The 26,526-nt window shown below is 43.3% G+C and overlaps 1 protein-coding gene across 4 annotated transcripts in view; it reads right to left on the reverse strand.

Moving 5' to 3' along the window:
- FYN (FYN proto-oncogene, Src family tyrosine kinase) overlaps window positions 1-26,526 on the reverse strand; it is an 83,325-nt gene that overhangs the window by 34,631 nt on the left and 22,168 nt on the right. For all 4 annotated transcript variants that reach the window (XM_037391815.1, XM_037391813.1, XM_037391816.1 and 1 more), the window contains exons 2-6: window positions 23,528-23,662; window positions 7,813-8,070; window positions 7,127-7,223; window positions 2,902-3,000; window positions 1,691-1,794 (exon numbers count right to left, since the gene is read on the reverse strand). In XM_037391815.1, the coding sequence (XP_037247712.1) occupies window positions 1,691-1,794; window positions 2,902-3,000; window positions 7,127-7,223; window positions 7,813-8,059 (547 nt within the window). In that variant the 5' untranslated portion in view covers window positions 8,060-8,070; window positions 23,528-23,662. The remainder of the gene's footprint in view (window positions 1-1,690; window positions 1,795-2,901; window positions 3,001-7,126; window positions 7,224-7,812; window positions 8,071-23,527; window positions 23,663-26,526) is intronic.

Here is a 26,526-nt window from a genome sequence, read left to right on the forward strand (position 1 = left end):
TCTAGAATAAAGAGCTGACTTAGCTAAGTAAACAGCCCTACAAAACATATCCCATATCACTCTGTAAAAAATGGTGAACACAGACTAAGATGATAATGCGGTTTAGAGAAACAGCGTTGTGTTTGGTTTTAGGATCCATGGGTGCCTATATGAGTGAGTTTTTAAACTTGGCACAGAGTGGAATGAAGCCTTCCTCCTCATGCACATCACAACAACTGTTGGTGAAAATGAACAGGTGGAGGCTATTTGCAGAAAAAGAGCAAGTCAGAGCCTGTCCTGCTCCTGGTGAGAATGCCTCACTGCTGTATAAGATATGAGGAAGCTGTGGGGGGACAAGATGGGAAATTAGCTGTCTGAAACAACAGCATGTCTAATCAGATTTTGCATCAGAAACAGTCTTCAAAGTTATGGGCAGCAAAGGAAGAATCCAGCCACTGCAGGAGTCAAACGTGTAAGACTTACAATTTTAGATGACAGAACGCAGCATCTGAAGATAGGTCAGCTAGAGAGGAGTGGGAAGTAGTGCTTCACTTCTTTAAACCCCTTTACCAGCCATGACCCCAACCATTTTGCATGCTAACTCTACCTGACAGTGTGCTCTGATCAAAGCACTCACAAGTCAGTGCTTTAATTACATGAGCCATCATTAGACTTCAGAACTTACATGGAAGAAATTCTAGTGACTTATGCTTCCCACAGCTATTTTTTTGGATTGCTGGTTAACTGAGAAATGGCCAGGTTTGTTTTTACTTAGTTGCGGGTTTTCTCCTCAATAGTTGTATGAGTTAGAGAGATCTTTTCATACATGTGAGGCTTTGAAGAAGATGTTGACAGGCCTCACGAACCAAATGTAAAAGCACCCACTGAGAAAATTGGAACTCCTCCAATATTTTTAGAGGGAAGGAGGAGAATACATTCTTCCACTTGACTTCAGCAGAAGGGATACAGTTGAATACTGTATGAATATATTAATTAGAAATATTTTCAATTCTTTTCACTGTTGATCTATGAAATGAAAACTGCTGCATCTTTCTTTCCCTGCCTGCCCCCCCCCCCCCGCCCCCCCCCCCAGGAATCTAGCATATCAAAGGGAAAAGGGCAAAAAAATCCTCTACTCTTCCCAAAACCATAACCAATACCTCCCTTCCCCCAAAAAACTTATCTTGCATCTTCCCAGCAAGAAGGTTTAAATATTCTGCTTGTTCAGAAGTAAGCAATAATTTTCACCAAACTAGACTGGAGATTCGCAGCATCTGTTTACAGTAAGCTGACTGGCTGTGCCTGGATCTGAGTATGGACACCAGGAGGTCTGCCTCCTGTAGGCCCATAGCTGCCATTCTGAGGGTCCACTCTCCATCCAGCTTCATTGCAGTAGTAATATTGTCGACACATGATTTGAGAGAGACAGTGTGACATTCGGAGTGTGACAGCAGAGGAGAGCACCCTGCCTGTGCATGACTTGCACTGCAGATACCATGGGTTGAGCATGGCATAGGTTGCACTTGGGTCGGTCTCTGCTTTGAACACTCAAAGATCTGGGATGTCCAGGCATATAATTCCCTAGCACACATATATGCAAGATGACACTTATCTCTACCTTCATACCACTGAAAACAGCATTTCACAAACTTAGCACATTTTTTCTCATATATCTTCTCATTTTTAGTCAGAATAGCTTTGGGCTGCCTACCTTTGGTAGTTTCACTTTCCCGGATCAGGAAGGTACCTCTGGGGTTTCCGAATGACAACAGCTGCCTCTCGGCGTCTTTTCGGCCAAGTTTGCCAAAGTACCACCTTAGAGAAACATCAGAAACAGCAAGACAAATGCTACATAGGATTCCTAGGCAGTGTCAGAGAGCTCAGACATGGAGGATTATTTGTGGAAACTATGGTTCCTCAAATATTTCAGCCATTTTTGTCATACTGTGTCTCTTTTATTGTGGTGGGAAGCTAATGTGACAAACTGTAGTAGATGCTTTATATATTGTGCAGTAGCACTGTGCATTAAGCCTATAATCAGTAGATGCTGAGAATGCTTGTTTGGTGTCTTATGACAAAGGCCAGACTTTGACAGAGCGCAAGACTTGGTGGGGCAAAATAACAGACAAGGAAAAGGAATGAAAAATGTGTTGCTGCCGAAGAGCAGTATTTTTACAGATGTTGCTATAAACTACATATTTGACTTACACAGTGATGTATTAGTATCCAATATTTTTGTTGCAGCACAGCTATAAAACCTCAGTAGAAGGACCAGATGCAGCCACTTTACTGTGGTTGTATAAGGCTTTCAGAGTTTCGGTACCTTTTTCTTTCCTGCAGCAATATTTTTTTTCTTTTTGTTTCACAACCAACCAAGTACAACCTGAAGTACAGACTACAGTAGTACCTGCTCAACTATAGAAGCTCCTCCAGTGTATCTTTTATACTGGAAATAATATGGATACACACAGCACACCATTTTCTGCACAGGTATGTATGTCCCTGTTAGGTTGCCTGCTGTATGTGTTGTAGGTATCCTACCTATTGGTAGGTATTTGTTAATAAAACATGCCCTCTTCAGTAGACAGTCTGCATGCTAATTAGCTCCAAATATTTTTACAAGTTGGTTCAAGAAAAGCAAGGGCACCTTTCACTTAAATCTTGAAATTAGCCAACACTCGAGTAAAAGAAGCAGAAAAAAGAAGCAAAGTTCCTTTAGGTTTTCTTCTTTTGTTTTGACATTGAAAAAGCACTGAGCTTGTGCTTCTTTTGTTACTAATTACCTACTTATTTATCAGTGCTGTTAAGAACTGAAATAAAAATAAAGTCATTTTAAAAATTGCTGCAATCAATCAAAACCAACTCCTCAAACCTCCTTCAAATACAGCATTAATGGGTCTTTACAACGAAAAGAAAACATACTCCTCTGCTTGGATGGAATCGACTGGAGCCACATAATTACTGGGAATGTAACCAGTTTCGCCTGTTGTCAAGGACCGGGCCTCCCACCAGTCTCCTTCCCTGCAGAAACAGAGGTGAGGAGGAAAAGTGAGAGCAAGACACAGCTGTAAAGAAAATGATCTGACTTCACTGACAGCACCCACAGCTGTGTGGTGTAAGAAGCCACAGCAACTCATCTCTACCACCAGTGTGCTTCTGAGAGCTGTTTGCATCTAAACACAAATAATATACATATTTCTTTACGCCTATTATTATTTCAGCGGTGATTAGTAATGCAGCCTTCCAAATGTAGCATAATGCTATAAACAGGCATAACAACCCAGCGAAATCAGATTTGGTGAGGGCCGAATTTGGACTATAATACTGAAAACTGTCTGCACAGCAATTTATTCTAATATAGATCTTTGAGAGAGCTTATAGAAAAACTGCCAAACTGAACACTGTCTGCTGCTTTTGGCTGGGATAGGGTTAATTTTCTTCACAGTAGCTAGTATGGGGCTGTGTTTTGGATTTGTGCTGGAAATGGTGTTGATAACACAGGAATGTTTTTCGTTACTGCTAAGCAGTGCTTACACAGAGCCAAGGTCTTTTCTGCTCCTCACCCCACTCCACCAGTGAGGGGGCTGGGGGGGCATAAGAAGCTGGGAGGGGACACAGCCAGGACAGCTGACCCCAATGGACTGAAGGGATATTCCAGACCGTATGACATCATGCTCAGCACACAAAGCTGCAGGAAGAAGAAGGAGGGGATGTTCAGAGCGATGGTGTTTGTCTTCCCAAGTAACTGTTATGCATGATGGAGCCCTGCTGTCCTGGGGATGGCTGCACGCCTGCCTGCCCATGGGAAGCGGTAAATTAATTCCTCGTTTTGCTTTGCTTTCGTGCACAGCTTTTGCTTTACCTATTAAACTGTCTTTATGTTAACCCACGAGTTTTCTGACTTTTACGCTTCAGATTCTCTCCTCCATCCCACCGGGGGTGAGTGAGTGAGCAGCTGTGTGGGGCTTAGTTGCTGACTGGGGTTAAACTGTGACACACTGTCACATCCACTGCTAATTTTAAACTTCTAAGGGGATAATTAATCTGAAACCCAAAGGCATCAAAAAGCCATCTATAAACACGGAGTTTTAGATGTCCCTTAAGCATCACACTTCATTGTCTAGATTCCCTTTCCTGGCCACCTAGAGGAGGTATCTGATGTAACAAAGAACTGCATTTTCAAATACTTACAAAAACCCATTCTTCTACAACGTTTAAATATGAAGAGATCCATGCAGAACCATCTTATGGCAGTGTTCCACAGACTTAGCATCAATTTTTGTTGTACATTGGTGTGCACACTGAGACATGGTACTGCCCTTCAGACAACACACGCTGCTGTAGAATGTGCAGCTTTAAGAGAAGCTTATTTCTCAGCTTTTTACAGGATGCAATGATTTGGGATATAGCAATTTGTATTTAGTTCTCAGCACCAGGTTCATTGATGTTTAACTCCTACTGCTACTAATAAGCATTCTCTTTTCTGTTTCTGGACTGCTTAAGAAACTCTTTCTCAGTTCCCCTCTCTGTAAAAGAAGGATTTGTTCACTAAGTAAAATACTATTACCAAATGTGGCCAAAGAATTCATCCTCTTCTGTAAGCAAGCAGTTACAGAAAACACATTGTCTAAGCTATTACTGGCAGAAAAGGTTGTGTCAAGGTGAGCTCTTAATTTAAATTTAACTCCACTTTCTTTAACAGTTTGCAGGAATACAAACTGTATGGAAAACAACTAGAAAGCAGCTGTGATTAGTCAAAAAAGGAGACGTTTCCAAATCTACAGTTCAAAAAACCGAAGAACAAGCAGCTTTTCTAGAGGCTGGCAGCTGACACTAATACAACTTGTGTGCATTAGCACGTCAGGCAAACGGCCCTGTCTGTTTGCGTCCCTAATTTTACCAGCTGCAGTCCTAAGCCTTCCTCCATAATGTTGCTGTAGAACATCTCTGAGAGATTATACCATACTGTTGTCACGAACGAGTGGCTGCACCACACAGATGCACCAGCACAGCTGTGGTTTATAAACTGTACCATTACATTTATTCTCCTTACTGTACAGAGTCCACTAGATGGAGGTATTTTATCATATCTAGGGAGGAAAAAAGCAGTCCGTAGATGATCACATCAGGAGCAACCCCCTCTGCTTCGACAGAGAACCTTAAATGCCTCAAAGCACTGCCTTTCAGAAAGGAGGAGGAATGCAGAGTTTAATTCGCAGCTCTTGATTTCAGACACCCAACCGAGTTAGGAGAAGGGTAGTCAATGGGGCTAGCCAGGGTGTGCAGGAGTGGCGGTGGGGATGCTGGCAGTGGTTGAGCGCTTCTGAGCGCTAAAGTCAGGCTCTGCGCTGAACCACCACCCCTGCAGGTACCTCTTTCCCCCAGACTGTTCTTGATATAATTTCTGACTTCAAGACACAGGGATACTCTCTGTACGGCATTTTGGTTGTTGCTGTCCTGACACTTTTAATCCAAAGCACAAAGCAAATTTCATTTGTTGAGAGCTGGAAAAAAATATTCAACCCCCTCCAAAAAATTCCAGACAAACTAGTTTTGTGCACATCCATGCTTTCTGGTTGCAGGCAGCATTGGCAGACTCTTAGAAAAATGGGCTTCTTTCGTACAATTTCTAATGTAAGTGGAGAGAGGAAGCATTCTCACAGAAAAGCTGCTTTCTGGAGATTCCCAGCCTGGCTGTCACTACTCCAGGAGTGTGGTTAGGTCCATGTTCATAAGCAGAACTGACTATAATGGGAACTGAGCTTCTATAATCCTACAGGAAAATCAGTGGATGCTTGTTTTTTTCCTCTTGGAAAACCTTCCCCCAGGCAGTAATTACCTGCATCAAAATGCATGTACTGCAACCGCCCACACGTGGGGGAATCTCTCTGTCCCACTGACTCCAAGTATGATTGCTCTGCAAGTCCCAGTGAGCACCCCCTGATTTCATCAACTGGCATGCATAAGGAATTTATAATCCGTGGAATTTCTTCTTGTTTCAAGTTATGGCATAGTTTGTCCAAGGTTAGGAAAGCAGCAGGCAATGTGAACAAAAATGGATGATAGGGTAAAAAAGGGTTTTTTTCCAAGTGCTAATTTAGAAGTAGAGAGGTTTTTAAACTGCTGCTCCCTCTACAAGTCGTAACTGAAGCTTCTGTCCTTTCATCTACATCAAAGCTCTTCAGCTTCATGAAATATTCCACAGAATTACCTGATTTTTATTTTATTTTTTTTTTTTAACTTTAATGTATATTGAGCCAACTCCAACCCTGGAGTTATTCTATTAAAATTAACAGGAGTTGCACCAGGGATGAATCTGCCTCACTGTCACACAGTGTAAGAAAAAAAGATGCGAGCAATATCACAAAGCCTCTAGAAAGCAACATACTTGGTTGTTAACCCATTTTTACCTCTACACGATAGCAATACTGAACATAACACAGAGCCTTCAACTTTATGTTCTTAGCCAAGAAATACAAGATGTTCAGATATAGGTCAGTGGCACAGTAAGTTTTAGATGGTATTTTTAAATTGCTAAGGGATTTTTTTCTACAGGCAGTTAATAAAATTAATTCTAAGTTGATGATTTCCAGGATGGAAGTGTGATTTTCATGCCAAATGCAACCGTACAATGGTGCACTCTCACTTAACAGAACTTCCCAGCATATTCTGACTGTATCACCTATCTTTAAAGGGAAAAAACCAATGCTTTTAAACTTGGCATGCAAGTCTGGGTAACGTCTCTTTTGTGAATCAGTTTTTAGCTCATTTCTGTGTAAAGACTCTTGCAGCAGATTGCAAAAAGTGTTAGTACATGCCTTGCAGAACTTGCATGACTACTGGTAAAGTACAGAGCGGGTACTCTCAATTCTGAATGTGAGTTTACTGTGAAATGTAAGCAGTGAGTCACACAATTTAACACTTATTTTTGAAGTAAAGCTGCATGTGGTTGATGGGTTATTTTTTTCAATAATAAAGCCCTTTGCAAAAGTGCACTAAAGGCAATGAAAAATAAATATGCAGTAAACCCCTACACATCTTGAGTATCCAACATGAGATTTTACTAATAACATAAGCAGACAAATATAATTGTCAGCGTTGTAAGTTTAAAAATATTAAAAAGCATATTCCCAAGTCTGAAACTTACGAGCTATTAAGTATTTGAAATTTTTCTCCTTTGTGAAAACTCAAATCATCTTCTGTTCTTGCTTCATAGTCATAAAGCGCCACAAAAAGAGTTACACCTAAAGAAGAACATACATGAGTTACACCCCATGACAAAAAGCAGGAAGGAAAGGAGCCTCAAGAGATGTGGCTAAGCCAAACATAAGCTACTCTGGTTGCTGAGGAGCAAAATAAACTGAAGCCTCCTACTTTATGGGCAACCATTCTAAAACCTCTGCTTTTATGCAGCCAGCAGGCACGCCACCCCCTTCACTCTGTACAGTCATCAGTACTTTTGGTTTGATACCTACACACAGTGTAGGATCTCAAGTGGGTAAAGGAGGTTTGAATTGAGAGTTTAAGCCCAGCCATGCCAGGTATTTCCTGTTAACTACTTGAGGTGGCTCAGAGCACACTTTCTGTTCCCTGGTAGAGGGATGAGGCAGTCAGTCAGCCAAATAGGGCATGTATATGTAATTTCTCACCCCTCAAGTGAACTAGCACCTGCAAATTAGCAAAGGTAGGGCTGAAGACCCAGCTCCACCCCTGCTTCAGTTCTTTGCACTACTTCACGCAATAACTCTTCCCAAAAGCTGCATGCTGAGAGTCATGCCTCTGCTGTAATTATGTGACTGACTCTAAGTGCTACTGAAAGACTTTGAAGCTCACCTGTTCCTCCTCTTGTACGCAGCGTCCCTGTATGAGAGGAGGAATTGACTCCACCAAACACAGTCAGTCCTTGGCCTCCTGTGGCATGGAAGTTGTTGTAGTTTGGGATTGAAGTCACACCAAAGCTAGGATAGTGCTGTGGAGTGGGATCTGTCCCATAGCGGTAGCCTGAGCTTTGAGTTAAACTGCCATCCCTCTCGTCAGTCAGTTTTGTTGCTTCTTTATCCTTACATTGCACACAGCCCATTATCTAAAATCCTAGGAGAGGAAGGAAAAGACAGGTGCTCAGATGTTGATGCTCACCAGATCTCCCCCAAACCCATGTACCATGAAGATCAAATAAAGTTCACTGCTCAAAAGTTAAGTGTTTTGAAAAAAAAACCCACAGTGGTTTGAATATGAACAGCAACACCCTGGAAAAAGCTCACACAAAATTTTCCTTGCAGTGGTTTCCCGTCAAGGCCTGGGGAAGGAGGTCCTGCCTGCTCTTAGCGCAGTGGCAGCTCTGTGCCCAGCCCTGCCAGGCAATAGCTCGCACGGAGGCAGCGAGAGGACGAACCCCCTCTCCCTCGCCCTTCGCCTGGAGAGCACAACTGACAGGCGAAGGACTCAGCCAAAAAGTGCAGCTGGAGGTGTTCCAGTCTGCCCCCCAAAGCACAGAGCAAGGCACTTAGCTCACAGTTCATGTTTGACCTTGCCAACTACACAAGAGCTGACTTCTCCTAAAGGCAATATAACCTTTTGCCATTGCTGGAGCTCTGCGCGACAGGCAGAGAAGCGGACATGATGAGCCGATAGCTAACACAGCACAAGAAAGTAGGAGGGAGCTATTAGATGGCTCAACTAAAACAAAAGGAAGCGCCCTTTCACGCAGCATCAAACTGAAAGGTAAAACCTGCCGGTAGCAGAAGGTGGGGCTGCCAAAGGTGTACATGAGTTAAGAAACTAGAGAAAGTTCTGGAAGATTTCACATGTCAAATGCAGAGCATCCCAATGTCTAGATCCCAGACAGGAGGAAACAGAGAGGGTACGGCTTGGAAAAGGTTGCTCTAAGTTTTTTTAATTCTTGTAACCTCTTGTTCAGCACCCTCATGGGGCACTGCCAGGGCCAGGGTTAATCTTTCTTAATTTTAGGTGCCTACCTCTCTCTAGCTCAGGGGTCCTCAAGCTTTTTAACCAGGGGGCCGGCGCGCGGATGCAGTGCCAGGCAGTCATCTGCGGCTGCTTGGTTTCCCCCCAACCCCCGGTGGGGGGGGGGGGGCAGGGGGGTCTGTAGATACCGGGGGGGGCAGGGGGGTCTGTAGATACCGGGGGCTGGATTGAGGACCCTGGGGGGCCGTATCCAGCCCGCGGGCCGTAGTTTGAGGGCCCCTGGGCTAGGCGGAGGGAGACAGAGGGTGTTCACCACATCTTAGAAGCAGCCCTGCAAGGTTAGTCCCCTGACCTGGCATTACTTTGCATCTGTGAACTCTAGCGTCTTATAATCCATGTGCTGGTGTTACTGAACTCTTTCCTATTGACTTGTGATGAATCTAGACACAAAACCTGACTTTCTGATGCTGGGCATGATGAATCTGGGGAATCAGATCCTTGTCCGGATGCACCCTTCATCTGAACTGGTACGGTGACTCTTTACATATAACCTGGCACACAAACAACATACTCTAAACACGGGCTGGAAGAAAAGCTGTGGCAATGGATAAATCTTTAAGAAAGTAGATGTACTAGACATACTTTTCCCAGAATATATAAGTAGACAGGGAGAAAATGCAGAGAACAGGAAAAAAGAAAAGTATAGTGAAGCACACTTCCTCCCTCCCCCCCATTTCTTTTCACATTTCAGCCAATATCTTCACTTAGAGTAAATAAAAAGCCTATCCTTTTTCAAATATCCTCATTTTTCTGTAGCTGCCGGGCTGGCTATTTTGTATGCCTTACCCCTACACCAACACAGGAAATTGGTTTTGACAAACTCATGGGATTCAGAAAAAGCATATTCCTCTGCTGCTAATACCTGAAAAATTATGTGGCAGCTCTCTGCTTGTCTGTGACAGTCCACAGTCTGGATACCTGCTTCCTAAATCTAACCTGCCTAATTAAAAAAACCCTTCTGCTGAAGGGTGTTTTCTATACTTTGAAATACTTCCAGTTATTCTACAAGCCTGTTCAGAAAAAACAAGCGCCATTTTAATGTGATTCCCTGAGCTGTGCTGTCTGCAGTTTGCACAAGCCTACCGTCTCCTGCTCTTCGCTTAACGTAAAGGTGTCCTTTTTACATTTCTTTACTTTCCTTCAAGACACCATGTCCACTCAGCAGGGTTCCCTCACTAAAACGTTTAAGTCTCTTCACACAAACAGAAGCAGAGACTCCTGCCTCCACACTCACTGCAACGGCTGGCGTGAGCCGGAATCCCTCAAGAAACTACAGAGACAACAGGTCAGGGGAAAGAGGTTTGCAGCCTGGAGGCTACAAAACACACAGCTGCTGCTCCTGCTGCTGGCCTCTGCTCACCCTGGTAGCTGGGTCGGTGCTGGAGGAGGGGGTGCTGTGCTGGGGCTCAAGGCTGTCCATCCCGGGGACCAGCAGTGACTCCAGGTGAGCCCACAGCGACTGTGACAGGTGCAGCTTCGTATCAGCCGTGAAAAACTGCTCACGGAGGTATCTCTCCTGCTTTTACTCATTTGATCAGCAGGACAGACTTGCTCGAGACCCTCTGTTTGGAGATGTCACTCAGAGGTGAGGTTTTCCCAGCACCAAGGAGCCCCATGAGCAATGCGAGGAAGTGAAGCAGGACCGCGGGGAGGGCGAGGGCCCCACGGGGCAATGGTTCATGTCACTGCTATCAGCACGGGCAGAGCCCAGGGAGGCTTTGGGTGGGAGAGGTGAGTCTGCGACTCACCACTTGGACCCTGCTACGTCTCTGTGAAAACATACCTCTGGTGCAGGGAGAGCAGAACGCAGGCAGCGAGCAAACGCTGCGTGGGAGATGCCACGAGGGAAACCCCAGCTCAAGAGAAAAGGCAGAGAGAAGTGCCGACCATCCAAACAGGGAAAAGTGAGCCCTTAAAGCAGACTGCTTAAAAGGTGCAAGTGATGGAGCATACACTTACTCACCTGAAAACAGCTAAGTGATATGCAGGCTTTGCTATTTAAAGATGAATCTCAGTAGCCTTTTGTTGGCTTTCAAACTCGCCTCTGTGTGAACCTCTATTGCCTCCTCCCTTTCCCCTCCCAGCTTTATTTCTCCTCTTATTTTTTCCCATGTGTTTTTTACGGGGAAAAGAAAATGAAAGAATGAAAGAGAAGAAGAGATGGGAAACATGAAATCTGGGAGAGTGGTGGGGGGAAAGGGGTTTTCTTGTTGTTCTTCACAAACATTCAGCTGAGCAGGGAAAAAAAATCCCCACTGAAATCTGGGAATATTTCACACACCAATTTACAAGTGCTGACAAGACAGCCCTACACACTTCATTTACACATTGATGAGGAAAAAGTTACAACGACAAGCCAACTGCAAAAATAAAATTGTTCAAAGTATTAATTCTGAAAGTGAAAAAAACAGGAGGTGGTATACATATGTACTGGTAGTTTCAGAAAAATAATGGTTTGGGATTTTCTTTTTACTAGGAAAGACATGAAGAGAAACCCAGAGAATTATCAGTTTCTTGATTTTTGTTTGGTTTTTGCTCTCTTTATCTTTTTGCTGGCAATGGCAGTGCACAAGGAAGGAGAATTTGATGCAAAGCGAATGACTGACAAAAGGGACTTTTTCTTTCACTTGCCCTCTCCCACTTTGTCACAGTGTCTAGACAATCTGAGTATAAAAAACACTTGATTGCAGCCTCTTGTAAAATGTGACAGAGGGTGTTACATGCACTCATCTTTTCAAGCCAAGTCCCTGAAAGTTGTCTGTTCCTGGATCAAAGAAACGAGCATCACAGGGAGCTGGCTAAGTGTGAGAGAATACATGTATGCATGTACATGCTTAAAGTGATTGTGATTTCAGCTAACTCAGGGGTTTTATAGACAATAAATATAACCTCCATTCAGCATTGGCCTTTGCGTCAATGAATGGATTCCAAAACCTAATCTTCTTCAGTATCACAGAGCAAGCTTTTAATATCCAAAAGTCTCATCTCCCTGCATGTCAGCATTTGGAGCTGTGGAAGGCTGGAGTTATTCAGCCAGCTCTGAAATCACCAAACAAAATCTGGAGCTGTTTTACACTAAACTCTCTTGAGGCATGCACACAATGTTGTTCATCCAACATGCTGCGCAACTTACAGTAAAGCAACAAGATTTTATTCCGTTTCCATCAGGAAAGGCAGCATTTCTCAGATGCGTGAGTTATGGGTCATGCAGCATTATCATAATTTGACACTGGTATTGTTAAAAGGTATGTAACTAGCCTAATTAAAATGAAGTTTTCTAATATGAGCAAGTTGAATTTGTTTATTTTAAAGTTGTGTTTTTACAGGCAATACAAAACATGTGTTTTCATGAAAACATAAAACATTTACATGGTTTTTGAGACTTCCTTAGAGACAAATGAAAATAACCATTATTTGTCTCCTTTCTTGCCCTTGTTATATTTCTTGGACTCCAACATGCACATTGCAAACAATCCAACATCAGCCTAACCAGAATAGTAGTTTCCTCCCATATGGTGGTAACATTATTAAACAAAGATAGAAAATTAATTATATCATTATTAATTAGTTATATAGTCATAGTACCTTAATTACTTTCAGTTAGGAAACAGATGAAGGCTAAGGAGGTGTCACTATCATTATTATTGTAAATCACGCTCCTTCAGTTTTTCTGTTGGTTCTCGATACAAAATGGAAGTCAAGGCTGAAACACCCACCAAAGCCAGACATCCACTCCATTAACAGAAGTAAAAGCAGTCCTCTCTTAGCTAATCAAAGCCTAGGAAAAGTCCAGGCATACCAGGAAAATTCAATTTTTCATACATCCATTTCAAAAGTAAAAGCTCCAACATGTGGTGTTTGAAAAGCAAAAAGTATTGATAAGCCTTTGCTTAGTTTAGCTTCTGCAGTGGTAAGCCGTCAGGGAAAAATGGAAGGAAGATGGGAAGAAGACTGGTGTAAATTCACTCCTTCAGAGCATCAGAAGTTTTTCCATAAGATTCTGCAGCTCACAGCTGAAACTGAATTGTAGTACCTCTTCAGGACCTGCTTTTTTGAGTGTTGTAGGAGAAAGTGGGTCCTTAAAATGTTTGAGTGGGGTACAGGGAGATGCAGGGAAACACCTGTCTATTCTGCACCCTCCTACCCACACTGTGGCCTCTGTCCTTCAACCCCTTGTGTAGGAAAGCAGACTAGCACAGGAGAGGGCTCCAACCTGCTGAAGAGGCATGAAGCAGGTTCAGAACCAGCATGGCACATTCTCCTTCCTCTTGTTTTTTTCTGAAATGAAATTGGATGGTATATTTTTAGAAGAACTTATTTCAGTGAAAGACATGAAAAGGAAAGGCTGGATGACTGGTAAGTGCTAACTATCTTTTCTGACCAAATCTTACAAATCTTGTCTGGAAAGCACCAGCAGGAAAGCTGAGTTAAGAAACAGTTATGTTGAAAGGGAATCAGAAGAACAAAATCCTTCAGTCTCTGTGGTGAACATGCCTGTTCATCAAACCAAGGGTTGCATCCAGCATGACTGTGAAAAATATATTCTCTAAGGGATATCTTCTTGGTGTTTTATGTTTTGCTGAAAGCACCAGAGAACTATCAGTCTGTGGCATCAATTAAGCCAAATTTCATGAGCTACGTTAGGATTTAATATTCAAAGTGCCACATTCTGAGTTACCGTGAAGATGCAAGAAGGACAGAAAAGGCTTTCCAAGAATAAGAACTGCAAAAATTTTTCAGAGACTTTTCTGTGGAATGCCTTCTGCAGGCTGGGTAAGGGGAATAATCAACACAGAAATCTACCCTGAAGTTGAAATGTCTTACTTTGCATTAGTAGCTCCCTAGAGAGAAACGGATAGAGTACATATTTTGAAACACAAGCCTCAGACACATTAACCCCCCCAATTTTCGGAAACGTCTTGCTCACCCACTCCAAGTTGGGCAACAAATAGGCACTTAAAACTAGTCCTATGTAGGTCAGTAATTCTCATGCTGTCTGCTTACAGCTCTCTCTTTGTCTTACATCTATGCTGATGAGAGCATTTTGGATCTCCAGAATTAATTTTGTGTCAGTTTCAAGCCAACTTAAATTAAACAGATGGAGTGAAATAGCAACACTTGTTGCATTATTTTTGTTTTTAACTATTAACTCTGGTCCCTGTTAGAGGACTGCCTTATTCCAGCTTGACCAGCGATTCCACAGTTTTTAGGAATCACAAAACCAGTCAGAAAGATACAACAAATGCCTTAAAATAATTTGAACTCCTGGGTGTTACTCACCATTTCTCAGGCTTATGGGTTGTGGGATACTATATTTATATACATATAATTTTTATACTAATGGCCTGAGCTAGAACGAATAGAATTTTACTGCAATGTAATAGATCTGGCTCAGCCTTAAAAGAAGATGGAGACTGGAGATTTGTGTAGAACATCTGCAAAACTACATGTGCACCACACCTGTCATACTGCATTAAAAAATGTAAATCAGAGAAGACACAGTACTACCACTGGATGTCCTGTGACTGTTAAAGCCATGCAGAAAATCTCAGATAACACAGTGTGGTATTCCTGAACAAAAGGCCAGAAATACCAGGGCAAAACTTCAAGTCAGGTATGTATCAGGATCAACGACTGCCTTGAAACAGTGTTTTCATGAGAAAAACAGCACTGAAAAATGTCTGGGCTGCCTTCATTTGGGTTTTGAAGAGAGCCCTTTAGCACTTCACTCCTGGGTTCTGCTTTAGTGGGCCGAGTAGAAAAATATCAGCATTTTAATGGCTTGTTCGTCTGCAGCAGTCAAAAGTCAGGCCACTGCGCAGTGTCAATGGACACCCATGGCCGGAGGAGTAGGAAGAGTAGTCTCAGATGAGCTCCTACTGCCACGCTGCCGTGGCTCAAAGCAGATGCCTTCTGCAGCGCTGGAGTGCTCTCACTATTGTTTCTTGTCAGCATAAAGTTGCTTCGGAAGTCTTCTACAATGGTGGCAAGAGGGATTCAGGAAAAGGAGCAGCTCCTGCTGCCATGAGAAGAGCAGACTCTGCAAAGAGCTTTGAAGTGCCATATTCTGCCCTGCTGTTCCTCCCCATTTACTGAGTGACTGGGGATGCAGCCCTGGAAATAACAGCTTCCTGACACTACAGACGATGTTTAAGTTGTAACACATGTCTGCAAAGTATAGCACTGTGCTTGCCTTCCCTCTTTTTCCCCTTTGGGACCTGATTTAAAAGTCAGTTTATGAAAGATGAATATTTGGGCGGGTTCTTTCCCGTTTAATTTCAGCCAGCCTTGGAGGCCAGGACCAGCGAAGGGAAGGTGCGTGCTGAAGGATTTCATTGAACTACAACCAGACCCTTGGCTTCTGCCAGAGTTTGTGAGCACAGCTGTCCGTGGGGCACGGTGGGTGGCTGCTTGAATGCCAGGAAGAGCAAGCAATGAGTGCCTTCACAAACAGATCCAGCGCCCTGCTGGTGGGGTATGGTCCCTCTCTGACAAGAGATTTATTACTATGTAGATATTCCATTTATTATATCTATACAACCTATTTATTACAAACTAGAGAGGAAAAAGGAAATCAGTGTTCCAGCCTGGCAGGAGGGACAATAACAGTATCCATGTGTGGTGCTCGTCTGAGGGACAGTTGTGGTGGTGGGACTCACTGGTAGCTGGCTGGTGGGGAGGTCACCTGGTAGGGTCACAAGATTCACTAGCACCATGTGGCTGTTTGAGCAGCTGTAACCAAAAGCTCCCCAATGCAGCCAATGCAAGAAGAGGAGAAAACCCCTCCAAACTGCCCACAAAAGGACATGTCACTACCCTTTCAGTTTTCTGCAGCTTCTTTGCCAGCCGAATCTGTGAATGTCATGGCCTCATCTTTTTCAAAAAGCAGTGAATTCTTTTCCACTCTCTGTGATACATTCCTTTCAGCAAAACCAAAGCAGAACAAAACATGAGAAGTGATTAAAGCAGAGTCTCACCCTGCAGCCTCTTAAAGTAACAGTAACTGAGTTACGCCTTGTACGGTCTCAGGGCTTTTATTACTCTGAAAAAACAGATGCCCTAGAAAAATGCAGCATGGGAAGATCAGTTCTGAGGAGGGGTTCTTCTGTGTTTTTTTCCTGTCCCAGCAACATCCAAATTGCACTTATAATCTGAAAGAAAGAACCTTACATACATCTAACTTGTGAAGGAAGGCGTGCAGGTTTTACATTCATAAACTGAAAGAGCAAGTCCTGCACTTAAGATTTCTTTTTGTGTGTACGTGCTTACAATGAGTTAAAGAAAGCTTTGAAATTAACAGCTAAAAGCAGCAGCTACATACAGTAAACACACGCTCACTCTACAGTCAAACCCCCCAAAGGATGGGTCTGTCCTTGGTTCTTAGTAACACAGGAGAACGCCATGTAAATTCAATAGCATGATTTCAAGCTACATTCCTCCTTCACCAGGCTGCTTGTGGTAGCTCTGTTCACGAGCAGAGAGAAGTGGGTGGATGGTCTGCATAAGCATTTTGAGCTAATGTGCCTTAATCTTAAAGTGCACCTTTTAAGTATCTGAATTAGAAAACCTGTATCAAGAGAACAACCGCTGCAAATGCCAGAATCATTTTGTCCTGGAAAGAAAAGAAGTGAAACAGTGCCTCCACTGATTTCCTCTTTTTTTTCCCCTGTTAAGAGAACAGAAAGATGATTGCAGGTTGATTCACACTGTTCTGATCTTTTTTCTTTCAACTCTTATTTTTAGAACCTACCCAGGCACAATGCAAAATTCAAAATGTGAATCGGGATGGGCAAGGAAGGAAGCGGGGAAAGGGAAAGGGAGTGGTATAGAAGTTCTGCCTGCTGTGGAATAAGAGAGAAAGCTTTTCTCAAAAAACAAAAACCCCACTGCTGCCTCCCCACGCCCCTTTGCCCATGCACAAATGAAACTAACAGCTTCTCTGCCTTGTCTGACTTCTTGACTGAAGAACTCTGAGGATGTGACAGCAAGGAAATAGGAGCACACCGAGTCTCAAATCAGGAGGTGATTTACTTCAAGGCCATTTCAGATGCCGTTCCCTCCCGAAGGGGCTCTTATTTTACTTTAGTTGCTACTGTTAATATTTTAGCAGTGTTATTTAAAATCCTTATTTGTCCAATTACATTGGGGGAAAAAATACCCTCCTCCCTAAATAGGAGCAAAAATTTGCCTGTGGCCAGCTCACAAAGAAATCCCCAGTCTTCTCACCATCCCTGCAGCTGGCTTCAGCTACACAGCAAAGATGCCTACAGATAGAGACCCCAGACAAGGTGGCAACCACATGGTGACAAAGGCCAGTAAGCAACCAGAGCGCTGAAGATGCCGATTACATCAGTAACAGGAAGACACGAAAACTCTGCCTACACTTACACACAAAAAAAGGTGCTACTAGTCAGATCTATTTTCTCAAACCCAGCTGTAGCCACTCTGGTTTCAGTGTATGACAGCTTGGGTAAGTATACTGGGTCTGGATGGGGTTAAGTGTCTCCATAGCAGCCCGAACCTTTCTCTGCTTTAGATTTGTGACCAAAGCAGTGCTGATAACACACCCATGTTTTAGCTACTGTTGAGCAGTGCTTGCACAGCATCAAGACCTTCTTTGTTTCTCACTCTGCCCCCGCAGCAAGTAGGCTGGGGGTTGGCAAGAGGCTGGGAGGGGACGCAGCTGAGACAGCTGACCCCAACCAACCAAAGAGATATTCCACACCATATGATGTGCTCAGCAATAAACGCTGAGTCTTTGGAAAGTAGCCATTGCTCGGAGACTGGCTGAGCATCGGTCTGCTGGTGGGAGGTGGTGAGTGAGTGCCTTTGCATCACTTGTTTTCCTTTTATTTCCTTTGCTTATTAAACTGTTTTTACCTCCACCCACTAGCTTTCTCTCTTTTGCCCTTCCGACTCTCTCCCCCATCCTGCTGGGAGCAAGTGAGCAAGCGACTGAGTAGCAGATTAGCTGCTGGCCAGGTTCAACCCACCACAGTGAGTAATATGTAAGTGATGTTCTTGGTCCAGAAAATAACTTCAGAGGCACACAGGTTAAGCCATGTTAACTGGACAGCCAAGAATTGAGATGCTGCCTGGAGATGAATTTGTCAGGATTACAAAGATGACATTACCGTCTAGTCCATTTTTAGCAGAGATTTTGAAATCTGGAAAACAAGAGAGTGGGAGGCTGAGATGGTAGTCAAAACCACTCTGGACAACGGGATGTGGAAGGAGACAGGTCTTAACTTGCATTCCCTGTTAATGCATATTAACATAATGTATGTCAATGCACACAGTCCCACCATGACACCACTAAGACCAGTGATTCTCAACTCTGTTATGCCAACTACCCTACAAACTGCAGCTTCCCACATTCTACAATTCTATGCCACCACAGGCTGCATCTGTGCTGCCAGGCATGTCTTCTAGAAGGTCTATGGTCAGTCTCACCTTCCTTTTACCCACACACAGTCCCTAGTACCAAAAAGCTGGGAAATGCTCCTACAAACAGAGATAACCTACACAGACCTGAATGGGACAATCAGCAGAGCAGGAAATGAGTAATGGGAGGGAAACCAAGGCAGAGTCCACAAGGAAAAAGTGAAGCTACCATCCCTTTCCTTGGCTTCTGCTGTGGACCAGTGACCTACAGCAAAGTCCCTCTGCCTCCAAAGGTAGATCAATACTGCTCAGCTCAGAGTGGACCCTGCAGTGTCTCAAAGCCAGTGAGGTTGCCTACATCCCACTGCTACCTCAGTGAACTCTAGGAGGTAGTACTGAAACAGATACACACGGACCTATCATAGAATCATAGAATCATTTAGGGTGGAAAAGACCTTTGAGATCATCAAGTTCAACCATTAACTCAGGACTGCCAAGTCCATCACTAAACCATGTCTCTAAGCACTGCATCTACGTGTTTTTTAACACCTCTGGGGATGGTGATTCCACCACTTCCCTGGGCAGCCTGTTCCAATGCTTGTCCACCCTTTCAGTGAAGAAATATTTCCTTATATCCAATCTAAACCTCCCCTGGTGTAACTATGCCCCAAAGGCCTACTCCTCTCTGTATCACTGTCCTTCTTTTTGTCTCCCTCTGCCTCTGTCTTTTGAAAAGATACCACCATTCAAGATACTAGCAGCAGCAACAGAGGAACACAAAACAGCAATGCTGGACAGATGCCTTCTCTCCTCAGTGTGTTGTCCACTTGGTCTTTCATCAGTGGATATGGTTGTAGGACTGATGAGTTTTCATTTTTGGTGATTAATCTCACAGCCTGCCCTGACTCTTAGGTGGCTGCATTGCTTGAATTAGAATGTCACGGTCTGGAGGACAGTGACCCAACAAGAAACAAGGGACAACATCACAAGTTCTTAAAGAGTCAGGACTTAGAGTTTAAAAAAGGGGTGATGGTGGGGAAAAATCATGGGGGAAGGTCTCTTCTGTTAGCCAGAGAAGATGGGACTTAAAAAGGGAACAGATGCCAGCTAAATGCCACGAAAAATAGACTCTGCTGGGTTGGTGAGCATTTTCCAAAGGAAGCCAGCAAACAGCTGGAGGGTTGTTCCACATTGATCAAAATACCTAAGTATCACCAAGCATATGGTAGATCTATTTTTAAGCTTTTTGTCCACATCTGAGGGCAATTAGAAGAGATAATTTGACTTCATCATGAACCTGAGGTCATTACACATACTGTTCAGGGAATGATCTGCAAGGGATAGTCACGTGTAGTGACTCTAAGCTACAGTCCATAACCTGATCCTTCAGCTTAAAGCTACTGCAACCTCCTCAGCGCAGTTATAGGAGGTCCTGCTTTAATTCTTTATGGCCTAAGCAGGAAGTGACATTGAAATAATGGACTAAATGGAAGCTGTGGATATTTAGGCTAGGTGTCAGGAAAAAAAATCCTTTCTGTTGGCAAGGACAGCAAAACAGCCTGGAATAGACTGCCTAAAGCAATGTGAAGGCTAGACAAGTATCTGCCAGGTGTGGTACTGCCTCTGTTCAGGGGGGATAGGTCTCTTTCAGTGTGTTTTTTCAGTCTCTTTCAGTGTGGTTTTCTATTATTCAATGAGTGACCAAAACAGCAGATGCAAACACTTTTTAAGAGCCCTTCCCCTCAAGCCAGAGGAAGTGTGATTTCTTTATTTCTCTTACTCCCTCTTTCATTGTTTTTCAAGGTTCATATGCTTAGGAGAAGAAACTGTACTTTAAATCTGGCCTGTGAATGAAGGTACATTTGCTAAGTTCTAAAAAGGCACCTGAAGATCCTGATCGCACTAAACATATTGTGGAAGTTTGCCCAAGTGGACATTTGCTCAACATAGCATGCAGGATTATCTACAGTGGTGTTCTTTAACTGGTGATCCAGAGAGCACTGGGGTCGACAAATCATCACGTGGCTCACAAGCCCATAGCACATGTATGACCAAGCAAATACACATCCATTGGATGCTGTGGCAACATTTTGCTGGTGGTGTTTGAGCTCCCCACCACACTGCCTGCACGGCCTCCCCATTTGGCTCTCTGAGCAAGAGCAGATGAAAAGCAGACCCAAATTACCAACCCAAAGTACCCCTGAGGACAGCTCCAACCATTCTCATCAACAGAATGAAAAGAGCAGTGCATGTGGAAGAGGCAGTCAACAGAGGTTTCTCTGTTTCTTTGTATTTAAGACACAAAGGCAAGAGCAGGACTGGATAGTAATCTGGAGCAGACAGGCAGGGTTTCACTGGAGGTGACTGCTTTGTGATACACCTTGTGAACTACACAACTGTCAACAATTCAGGAGATCTGGAGATCCTGTCTGGACTTCCTCCCTGTTTCCTAGCACAAAAAGACAAAAAACCTGAAGGCTGCCGAAGTTAACAACTAGGTGAACAGCACAGGGGACAGGCGTCAGATTTGCGGATTGTATTGTAAAGGGAAAGTGACCTCTTGATAGGGAACGAATGCACACACTGTAAGCCAGGCTGGCTGGGCAAGTCAGGTTAGATAAGCAACAAAAAGCACATTCAGCACCAAACCATGATATCAAGAGCATTAACCAAAGCAGAGCCTGTAAGAAGATGACCCTTTTCAGTTGCCTATATGCTACTTGTGAGCATCTGAAAAAATGGATAAACTCTCTGCCTGCAGAGTAGTGATTCAAAATAATATTCCTGAAAAATAACAGCTACATTTAGAATTTTAGAATAGTAAAAGAAATAGTTGTAGCCCATTTCAGAAGTCCAAATGTAAGAAAGGAGTTGACAGGTCCTATATGTCACAAATGACATCTGTCCGAGTGACTGACAACTTGGAAGTAGGTAATCTTGGACATCCATGAATCAAGATACACCCAAGGTGGAGTATTAGTTGGTGTCTGTTAAAGGCCACTGGAATCACTGCAGAGCACTAGGTGATGGCCTTCTTCAACACCTCTATACAGTCTAAAAACCCCTTGTGTTATATATGCTGGAGACTTTATGTTACTAGCACTAAAACATGCTATACTTTCCAAAAGGCTATGAATGACAAGGTACTAACTCCTAATTTAAAGGAAAGACCAGCCTTCCTAACCCTGCGAACTAAAGCCCTTGCCAGTTAGCCAAATGAGTCATATACAATATATGTCTTGCAGCACCAAGGAGACTGGAGAATTCAGGGGCAGTTCACAGGACGATGACCACAATGTGAAAAGCTTGTGGGATGTAGCTAAACTACCACACCACGCACAGCAGTACCTGCTGACTTGCTCCCTGCCCCAGCCAGGGACAGCAACAGGCAGGAGCTGCAGTGCCAGCAGGAGCTGCAGTGCCGGCACAAGCACAACTTATCACTGGCTGTATGATGTAGCTACACCTGAACTGCCTGTGAGTCATACGCGGTTTAGCAGAGGAGCCGGACGATCCTTGCTCTGGACTTTGTCTCAGTAGGGAGGAAATGATCACAAACCAGAAGGTTACTGGTTGTTTAGACTGCAAAGGACTGCCACTTTCTGTGCAAATAACTAATGATGTCTGCAACCAAATCCAGACCAGTAAAATTTTATGTGGTATATGAACATACACTCATCATACATACACAAATTTAAATCACAATGCATGCTTTCCGAAAGGCAATTTCACAAAACTATAGCAAATGGGAGTCAAATCAGCCTGAAGACAGAATGTACAGAAAGTTGCTGATATCTGCAAACGGTTTAAGACATTTCCTAAATGCCTACAATGTTACAACCATGAAAAGAAGACTGAGCTAGATAAAAATAACACACAACAAACCCCCCCAACAGCTGGGTTTACCAGGGAAGTGAAAAAAACATATAAAATGTTATATACAAAACTGACACATGAAGGTGGAAAGGAGAAAAGATAATAATGAGTAAAAAAGCTAAAATAAAGATTATATAGAGGAAGAAAGAAGATACTGGGGAAAACTAAGGCAGATAGAATCAGATATATATTTTTTTATTTTTCTAAGCAGATTATGAAAAATTAATCCTGAACAACAAAAGTGGTACAATCCTTCATAACAATACAACAGTGGCAGAAGTTATTTAATAAATATTTCTGATTAGCACAAGGTAAAAGGCTGGATGATCTGCTTATGATGATGAAATAACTTCCCACGACAGCAGCCCCTGGAGAGGGGACATGAAGCAGCAGATACGTGATTCTAGGTGTCTCAGACTAGTTGCATGAAATAAACTTGTCTCAGAAGGTTTTAGAGAGCTAGCCTGGGAGCTGCTACTGCTGCATCTAAAGCAGTTCTGGGCCCCTGGGGAAAGACCAGGGGCAGAAAGAAGGCTCACTGGTTAAGAAGAGTAAAAAGTAGTTACAGGCCAGTTGGCTGAGTTTCCAGTATTTTGCATAGGACAGAATAACCAACATAGGACTCAATTAATAAAATCCTAAAAAAAAAAAGCAAAAAAAAAAAAGCTCTACAATTAAGGTCAATCAACTTGACTTTAAGGAAAACAGATCCTGTCAAACTAATCTGATGTCATTTCTTGTAAAAATTAAAAGTTCACTTGACAAAGGCAGCATTGTTGACACTATTACAAGTCTAAGTCATTTGACTTGTTCTGTAGAACATCTTTATGAGGAAACTGAATGCTCTGAAGCTTGTATAGAGTGACTTCATCTGTACATGAAGAGCAGGACTCCATAGGTGTAGAGCACTGTATGAGGTCAGGCAAAAATCTCAAATGTGTTTAATACTGAAGTCGCTTCTGAGTCCACAGTCATATTATAAGTTTTCAAAACTTGATAAATGAAGGAAGCCAAAGTGTAAATGTAAATGGGAAACTATTTATTAGCAAACAGATTGGTTCCTCTTGGGTTCCCATAGGTATTGGTGATCATCCCTTTACCATTTAATAGCCTTCTCAGCGATCTGCATTACAGTTAGATATGATACTGCGGAGAGCAAAAAAAACAACCAAAAAACGATGAAAGGACAAACCTGACACATAGCATCTGGGGTCCGTCGAAAGATGGGAGAAACCAGTTTAGGTGTTTATAAGGACAAGTGCAGGATCACCTTATTAGAATAAAGAATACAGGTGGTACTTACAGGATGAGAGGGAGAGAGAGGACTCTATCCTCCAAAGCAGAGACTGAATGTGAGTCCGGGGATCCTGGGAGGCAATCAGCTTGACATGAATTCCCCACGCAAGGCTGTGGCCAAAAGGGCTAACGTGAGCCTCAGCTGTACAAACAAATGAAAATCAAAAGATGAGTAGGTAGGTTAACGTGACGCTGTATTTGGCTCTCATTCCTCCGCTCCGTGAATAACTTATCAGGTTCTGCTGCTCCATTTTCCAAATAAAGTGTTGGAAAAATTGGAAGAGTGTTCAGGGGAGAGAGATTAAAGCACTGAAAACACTAGGTAGCAGAAGGCTTTGATACAAACAGAAAGCTTAAAGGGAATTTTGTTATTTTGTTCACAGTATAGGAGCATTCATATGGGGAATAAATTTGGTGACAGCAGGCTCTAATCTAGCAAAGGTGGAAAACACACTGGAACTGAAAACTAATCCAATCCAGACTGTGAACAGGCAATTTTGGTTTGCTTTTTCAGCAATGGTCTGTTATGGGCAATTAAACAGTAATTAACCCCTTACACTGTGATGTACTGTCCATCTCTGCAAAGCTGTGAAAATAACTGTGCTTGATTTAAAAAGGATGTCCACCCATGCAGCTTGGGTTATCAGGCATGAAGTAGGAGCTCCTGCAGGTGAGACCTACTGCCTGCATAAAGCTGGAGCTCTGGTGTGTGATCACAGCATCAGACAGTGCTTTGTGTTGGCATTAAGAAACACTCCTACCCCTTCCAGGAGAGTAATCCTGGCCACCTTCTGGCTCACAGCCTGCAAAATGTCTCCAGAGGAAACCCTAAACTTTTGGGGCTGAGGTGCCACCTAAGTACGGATGACACCAAACTGTCTGTCTTCTGCAGGATCTGCAGGAGCCGTCTGAATTCCCAGCACCTGGCTCCACACAAAACCTCACTGTGCAAAGCTCCTCACACTGAAATGCCAAAGAAACAACTTTCGGGAAACCGATGGGTTATTACAGCTCTGCCACTGACACAGCACCTGTGATCCTTGCTTCAGCAGTTCACTTCATCTGCTGCCTGCTGCTGGGATCTTGTCCCAGGGATCTGCCTGGGATCCCATTGCCACAGCCACAGAAGGTGACCTCAGAGAATTAGGCTGAGGGAAGGAGTCCTCCACACCTCAGAGATTTTTCTTCTCCCACCTGTACCCTTTCAGGATGAACTGGTGGGCTAGCTTCCTTTTTCAGGAAAACAAGCTAGTGCCTTTAAGGGGCGTGAGTGGACATGAGCACCACTCCTGCAGGCACCTCCCAGCTCACCTGGGATATCCACGTCTTCACCCTGCTGAGGGATCTTGGGTGCTGCCAAGAAAGCTTTGGGCTCTGGTTCCAAGGATGGGGTCTGGCAGGTGGGCTCCTAAGGACCACATACTCGGTGGGGGGCCCTGGCTACTGACTTGGCTTCATCCCACAGCCTGCCAATATTTAAGTTTGGTGGTTTTTAAGGATGCAGTGCAAGCTTTTGTCCATGCTGTCTGTCTTAACCTGGGCCTTTGGCCAGGAAGTATTAATCCTGTCAATGTGCAGGAATGGGGAAGGCTGGCGAGTGTTTGATTTGTGCCAGTTGCTGGCATCAGCTCATTTTAAGCTTCTGGAATGAACCACTTACAACTGAATGCTGCAGTGTAAATACTGCAAATGAAACAGATAAAATAATGTCAATTACTTGAGCTCAGCATCGGTTCACATATGCCACTCCAGAGATTTAAAAGGCATTATTTCATACAAACATTTAATTACATTTAAATATGAGCCTACAGGTATTTTTCTCTTCAGCAGGTGGGGAAAAAGTTGTGTTTTTCAAACTTACAGTCGCTTCCAGTAAGTGATTCCCACTAAAACACAGCATCCATAGCATAGCAGAATCTCAGTGCTATGTTACAAATGAGAAAGAAACATCCCATCTTAAGTAAACTTTTGTAGTGCAAGACTTCTGCAGAGTGAACTAAAGCAAGAAGGCTTGTCAAAATTTTAGGGAGCAAAAAGGTCTGTCCAAGTGTGGTGTATATACACATATGCACATGCATTCACGCACACCCCACCACCTGGTCTCTGCTGTGCCTGGTATTCCTATCAACAGATCTTGAGACTCAAAACTGTGGTTGGCAACTCTTCAGTCGCTAAAAAAGCTAAAGTTTTGGTAAAGCTGATCAAAAGCAAGTTTCAGAGCTACTAATAAAAGATGACTCGGAGCCTGCTGAAGTACAATTTGCATTGTGCATTTTTGTCTTAACACTTCCTGTTCTCCTGGGTGCATTTTCCTCCCTCATCCTCTTGCACAACTCCAGCTACATCCAACAGCATTAGGATGTTCTGTTAAGCAGATGTGCACCTCTGTTTTTAAGCTTTGTAAAGGCTTGCTTATGTCAAAAGATGGACCATCACAAAGATCACATAGGCTAGATTCCACAAAATTATTTTTACAGATGAAGTAACTGTGGTAATCGTCTGAAATGTAAATGAAGCAAACAGCTTCTATGGATTTTAAAAATCTTTTGATACATGGATTTAAAAAATCTTTTTGAAATGTTAAGAAATAAGTTGGATGCAAGGCTTGTTATTTTACTCCAGACACACAGAGAAAGAATTAAATGGGAGAATGTGAGACTTAATCATCCCATCTGCCTTTGTAAGCCACCCAGACGAGACGCAGAAATGCTAGGGAAGTTAATGCAATGAACCCCAGAAGTGTCACTTTCACAAATCTCAAGAGGCATCATTGACCTGAGGCTGGCTGCAGTTTCTGCCCCAATTCCAGTTTGACCCTCCAGCGACAGTGCTGCTGGAGAACACGCTAAGAAACAAATGCAGGCAATTGCTTTGACATAATTCTTTTGGACGCAGGCAGATCGAATGTGCTGATGTCAACAGAGACCAGAAAAAAATTTACCAGATCTCCTTTCCTCACTGAAGAAAACAATAAGAGAAAACAAAGCACAACCCAAAACCTAGCCA

Source organism: Falco rusticolus, chromosome 6, assembly GCF_015220075.1.
Source record: "Falco rusticolus isolate bFalRus1 chromosome 6, bFalRus1.pri, whole genome shotgun sequence".
In the NCBI taxonomy this organism is placed as follows: Eukaryota; Metazoa; Chordata; class Aves; order Falconiformes; family Falconidae; genus Falco; species Falco rusticolus.